Raw genomic sequence first — 6,732 nt, forward strand, 5'->3', positions numbered from 1 at the left:
ACAGCACTTTCACTTTTCACTTTCATGCTTTGGAGAAGGAAATGGCAACCCACTCCAGTGTTCTGGCCTGGAGAATCCCAGGGACAGAGGAGCCTGGTGGGCTTCTGTCTATAGGGTCGCACAGAGTCGGGCACGACTGATGCGACTTAGCAGCAGCAGCAGCAATGCCATTTTCTATGTAGACATTGTGATATAAGGTAACATTGACATACTAACAATACAAAACTGAAAAGTGGACAAGTTACAAAGAAAGACTGATAAAGTGACTAGAGTCTCAGTATGCATGTTGCCTGGAACAGGGAGACAGTGTAAAGCATGATGATAATATGACTTGCAGGCCATCTTCTTCATGTTGCTGAAGGGGACATTACCTTCAGTTTCTCTGTAATAAGTTTTCCATTTAATCTCTCACCATATTATTTTATCTCAGAAAGTTCTTTTTAATCTCCCAGCTCAGCCAGAAACATCCAGAAAAAGCTACTGAGCCTAGTTCTCTTTCTCTACTTATCTTAGAGTTGTTCCCACTAGGTTCTTCTTAAATAAAAAAGCACAAATATATCTGCTTAAGATTTTCCTAATGGGATAACCCCAGTTATCACTGACTCCATGGCTTTTATTTGTCATATAGGCCAAATGATAATAGACTTTATCAGCAGAAAGTTTCCCATTTCATTTGCATTTTGAAATTTCAGATCCTTTGAAAATAGAAAATACATCATGAAAGCACCTATTAATATGCTCAAGAATGTTGCTATGCTACTACTTACTGTAGAACTATATGTATTATTTCTACTCAGTCAGATCCCAATATATAGAATGATGAAGGTTTGTGATACAGAATTGGCATAGGTTGGAAGGAATTCTGCATGGATGATTTTTACACTATGCCGGAGTTATTCAATCCAGCTGTCAAATTACCCTTCTCTCTCGGGATGGATCATTTTACTTTTCTTATTCTGAAGATGAACATCTAAGTCCAAAGACCTTAGAATGGTATTGTTACTACTGTTAAACCCAGTACCATTGTTCCTGAGTCACCTGGACTATTTAAGTGAATGAATGATCTCTCCTACATAGTGAATTTAGTTCTTGGCTATTTCAGTATACTCCTGACTAAACTGGAAGATAACTTCTAGATTTTCACTCATTACATTTTGTCATTGCAAGTTCACTGAAGTTAAGTAAATGTTGCTTCATTTCCCCACTACAGTGGATCCTCAGAAAGCTAGAAGAAGCAAGAGAACCTTCCCCGAACCTCTGACAGAGACCACTGCCTGAAGATGTACAGCAATAAATCATTACAGTTTCTACCTTGTACCTTCCAAAACCTGTTTGGGAAGTGTAGTACAGAAGTAATTTAAAGTACTTTTTTAAAAAATTCAGAATCAAGTAAAACAGCTACATGATTCAACTATTTCAATTCTTTGGGGATCTGTTTGGTTTTCTAACTTGAATCATGCATCCGGTTAAATTCTGATTACTTTATAAAAGAAGTATTTCTTTTATGAATCTTAAGTATTTGCTCCAGGTGATTCTCTGTAATGGTGGAGAAATTGCACATATTTAGCCTGAATTTAATGGAGCTAAATTGAATATTCCTAGTTCACATTTTAAAGTTCTATCATGCTTACATCAAACTCCCTGAATGAATGATAAGTAGATGATGAAATCAGACATTGCCTTAGTGCTATCAAGATAACTTTGGTGGTAGTTTCTTTAGAAACATGAAGTTCATTTTACAGATAAATATTTTAGTATGATTTTCCTTATTTTTTTAAATAAAGGGTAGATTTAAATTACTATTTGAAGTACATAGCATGACTATGAAAAATAGTCTTTTTTATTTTATATGATACAAATTGACAAATACCTCTTCAAGCCTCATCTTAAGAAAGGCTTGAAGAAATGAGTGTCATCCCTGAACAGGGAAAGTCCCTCTCAAAACTTCAAAGCCTTAGAAATACTTCCTCAAGCCAGCATCTTGAGATCTACTTGGTTTCCCAAGGTTATATTTTTAATAGATTTAATAGATTGCTGACCTTAAAGGAAAATTCCTGAGGCCTTAACAATACCAGCTTCCTATTCACTGGTAGGATGAAACAAAATTTTGCTGTCTTAATACAAGTTATGCTTCAGAACAGATAGCCCCTCTCTGTACAAATGTAGGATAAATATGTGTACCCTAAAATCTAACCTAGTAACCTATTCTGTTGGCAATAAATTGAGAATTTCTGGTTTGCTTTGTCTTATTCAAGTGAGAATCACTCTTTCTAAGTGTATAGCTCATCCAAACAAAAACCATGGGCAGCAAATCAGTAAAAATGTCATGGGGGTTTTTTCCCTTGGTTCTTACCCAAGATCCTTATACCTTTATATTAATGAGAGTTTTCAAGTGAAAGAGGATAAATACATGATTGTAAACCATGAAGAGAACAATGCAGTATCTTATTTATTGAATAATAGAGTATTTGATGCATGTTGTACATGCCACCAAATTACTATAAGCTGTTTTTAGAATTGGAGACTGTATAAGAAGTTAATGGTTGTGAAATTCTCATATTCCTTGAACCCTTGGTTTGTTGTAAAAGCTAAAATAAACAGCATGCCAGACTGTAATTGTATTTCTTCCTGACCAAGTCTTGCTACTAAATACTACTGATTTTCCTCTGATTATAAAAACACATTGTTTATTAATAATAGTTCCTTCAGGATTTTTTTTTTCTTTGCTGAACATAATCACAGGATGAGAAGTTTCGAATCTCATGATAGTGCATGTTCCCTTGATGGCCTTTTTTCAAAGTAACATACTTTTTGTCTTTTGCTGAGCTCTGCCAATTTTGCATACATTAGAATTAAACCTAGGAATAGAGGTGGTCAGAAATCTTTTATCAGATTGTCCTCATCTGAAATGTTCCTTTGCTGGAGTTCTAGTCAGTGTCATTAGTCAAGTGCCTCATTACCTACTCCAGTTTCACGGTTTTATTCTCAGAATAAAGACCCATCACTCTTTGGGTATCCCATGGTAAAGGGGAAAAGTCTTAATAGTGTACGGAGAGAAAGCCTTCTGGTATCCTCTGGAGGCCAGCCAGAGTGGGTCTTGTCAGTAGTACATATGCAAAGCCAGTGTGCCTGTTTTTCCTGTTCCCATGCCAATGACAACCTAGAAATATCTTATTCTTTCTCAGCCACCAGTCATCTGTCCATCAACACCTCCAATCCATTCCTGTCTCTGGAATAGAAAGACCCACAATTTCAAAAGCAATAGTTTCATCAGTTGTCTTAGAAGCTTTTTTTCAACTAAAACAAAGAACATAAGTAAATCACTAGATAATGAGTCAGTCTTTTTAGCGTAACATTTTACAATTTACAGTTATATGTTTGATTCTGTAGTCTTTTTCTTGAATATTACAGAGTTTATAATCTATGGTATTTAAAAAGTAACCTACCTTGAATTATATTTAACTATGTTTAGTGGTTCTCAGCTTGAGAACTTTAAACTTGTCTTCGTTGTTTGGTAGTTGCTGTGGAAAGGGGCCTGAGTATTCTGTCCTTCGTCTCTTTCTATTATATGTTAGCTGTTTCCCTATATCTTTCATGTATCCTGATCTGTGATTATGTATGAAGCTGAAGGCAGAGTGTCTGTCCCTAGCCAACTCACCTCCAGAAAACTATAATCACTAAACATAGCAACTTTGATTTCTGATACAAAAAGAAGCTTGTAATTGCTTCACATTTACAAAATACTCCGTGAACCAAAGAGCATGTGTGCTTCTGCAGTGGCTTCCCAACTACAGTATGTATATTGACTGCTCCTTCTCTGGTGTTAGCAAGACCTTGGAATTTTTCCCAGGCTCACTTCAGTACAACTGCATTATTTTCTGGTCCCTAAATAATCATGATTATCTGTGGCAGTACTTCCCTGTCTTTCTCTCCTCCATAATCCTAATCAATCCCAAAACTATCCTGTGGCCTCCAAAGAAGATTTTCTGAAACTTATTTGTCAATTCTATCATAATTATCTCCATCATTTTTTCCAACAGTAGTAGTAATAATACCGTCCCAGTGAGTATACACGTACCTAACTCATCTCTTAGAAATATCCTGTGAAGTAGTATCCTGTTACTGTCTGGTAAAAAGTAAAGATGCTACTTAGTGCTGAATTTTATGAACCTTATTTATTCAGTCATCAATGACCAGCTTTTGTTAGTACTTTTCAGGCCCCAGTATTAAAAAGATTGCCACAAGGTACTGGGCTAGTCTGCCTGTAGGAACTGAAAGTGTTTGCCAAATACACTGAAGGTAGAAGTAGCTCTTTGGAAATGGACATATTTATGCCTCAGCCACCATAGGGCAGAGAAAGCTGTTTGGATTCCAGGGCCATTGCTTTTACATTCTCTCTCAAGGTCAGCTAAAATCCTCAAGGATGGTGTTTTTCAAACTGTAGGTCTTAACCCATTAGTGAGCCATGCAATCAGTTCAAGACCAGCATATTTTCTTAATGGAATAGAAAAGAAAAGAGCTTTGCAGGTAACAAGGTTAAATATTGTTTTAGTTAAATAATTAGTTAAATAATCTATATACTGTGTATACTGGGTCACAAAATGTAATTTGTTATTGTGAATTGCAGTTTGGGGAGGAGGAACCTGAAAGCCACTGCTGTAGGAGGCATGTAGCATTCAGTGATTGTTGAAACAATCTGGATCGTGCCAAGCCTTACTTTACCTTGGGTAAGGCGCAACAGACCCACAACTCAGGGAGTCTTTAGGCTGTGAGCACTGTCTTTTTCTATTGAGGGAGAAGATAGGATAGCTCTTATTTTGGAAATGTTTTCCTTTTCTGGTATATATCAGATGCCTGTGTAATATGTCCCACCAGTGGTCTAGAAAAAGCATAGAAAATTGAGATCCACAAACAGCTCCCAAAAAAGATCACAGAATATCCTTTAATTTAGGGTATTTCCTCCTCTCTCCCACTAAGCATTTTACTAGGATTGGGCACAGAAGTTCTCCTTTTAAGGATATTGACTTTGCTCCATCTACCTGCCATCTGAGTCACCAAATGGACAAAGGCAAATGGGGAGCTGATTCATAGGTCACAATCTTTTAGGGCCAAAATACTTATTCTCTGCAGAGTTCCAGACAAATGCCAACACTTTTTAGCTGAAAATAATTGAATTTCCTAATTTACGTAGGATTCAAGTAGAAAATACAGATAATTTGATTCTTTTTGCAAGATTCAATGCAAAATTTGTTGAATCTGGTTTTCTTTGGTGCTACCCAGTATCACTGATCGCTCTTTTGCATACCCTAAATGAGAACCATCTGCCCTCCTGCCCAATCCTTTGAAATATGCTTTTGAAATTATACCTTACTGATAGTGCTATACCTAATCAAGCTAACACTGATTGGTTAAAATTTTTAGGATTCTTATAATCTTTATCTTTGATCATTGCCCCAAACAGCTATCAGTGCAGACCTTTTCTCCTGCTTTCTGTCTCTCTACCCCAGTTGGTATAAAGTAGTATTTGTTCCAGGGCTATCTTAAAAGGCCAGTGCAAGGACTGAGAAGACACTGGATCCTACTCTTTTGCAAACCGTCACATTTCTTTAACTGAAACTGTTTTTTACCTTATTTCCTGTTTTGTAAAATAAATTGTCCCATGTCATTTTTTTAAAAAATGTTTCATTTTAGAATTACAAATTAGTTCTTTTTAAAGCATTATGGCGTTTTCCAAAAAATTGATAATTTTGGTTACCCAGTGAGCCATGTAAGATATGAAACTTCGGGTTTTATAGGTTGATACTCATATATTTTTAAAGTTTTTATCACTTTACACAAAGTCATTTGTATTATAGTTTAGCACCTGCTGTGATGTCTGTCAACCTGAAAACCCCTGTCACTGAGCACCATTCACATTCATTTACTGTTGCTTTGATACCTTTAATAATGGGCTCCTTCTCCTGAAGTCCTTGTAACAGGAAACCCTGTGAGAGTGCTATAATAAAACGTCCCGTCGTCAGAAGTGAATGTAAAAGACATCATGTTAAAAAATCCAGCATTTCTTCTTATGCAGTCATAGCGCTAGCATTCCACTGGCTACCCAGAAGTTTCCAACTCGCAAGCTGAAGAACATTCAAGTAAAAATGCAGACTACATTGAAATGTTCTCATTGTCGGTTTTATACCTGCACTCACAGACTGTTAGAAATTGTACCTGGGACTTGTTGCAAGATCAGATTGTTAAGACTTTTTAAAATGGTCCTCTGTATGTGAATATGTATTTTACATATAAAATTGAATTTTTCAGGGAATGTGCACTTTAAAAATATTTCCTTACTAATGTTTGTATTGACCAAATAGTCTTTGCTTCTTCGGAATGCTTATTCTTTAGTGAAATATGGTTCTTGATGATGATGATAGTATTTTAAATGTCTATTTCTGATTCAGTGCAATATTTCCTTGTACTTATGTCTGACCCAGTTGCCTGTTATACAGTCCCTGCCTTGATTTTGTGTGTTCTGATGAGATAATTAATTTATAAACACAAAAATCACAGTGAAGTTCTTGAAATTGAACTTAGTCTTTTTCCTCCTGAAAATTGGTTCACCATGCTCACCAATGACTTTTTTCTAAATAATGATTTCTTGCTATTGGTAGAATTGAATTGCTTGGTCACATGACTGCCCGGTTTAACTCCGTGTACCTCTTTCAAATAAATTGAGTAAAATAAAAA

General features: G+C 36.0%; 1 protein-coding gene across 1 annotated transcript in view; it reads left to right on the forward strand.

Moving 5' to 3' along the window:
* LOC104996790 (vacuolar protein sorting-associated protein 13A-like) overlaps window positions 1-6,732 on the forward strand; it is a 207,917-nt gene extending 201,185 nt beyond the window's left edge. The window contains exon 58 of the mRNA XM_010851154.1: window positions 1,211-6,732. Coding sequence (XP_010849456.1) covers window positions 1,211-1,261 — 51 coding nt within the window. The 3' untranslated portion in view covers window positions 1,262-6,732. The remainder of the gene's footprint in view (window positions 1-1,210) is intronic.

The sequence above is a fragment of the Bison bison genome, unplaced genomic scaffold (assembly GCF_000754665.1).
Source record: "Bison bison bison isolate TAMUID 2011002044 unplaced genomic scaffold, Bison_UMD1.0 scf7180017864298, whole genome shotgun sequence".
Lineage (NCBI taxonomy): Eukaryota > Metazoa > Chordata > Mammalia > Artiodactyla > Bovidae > Bison > Bison bison.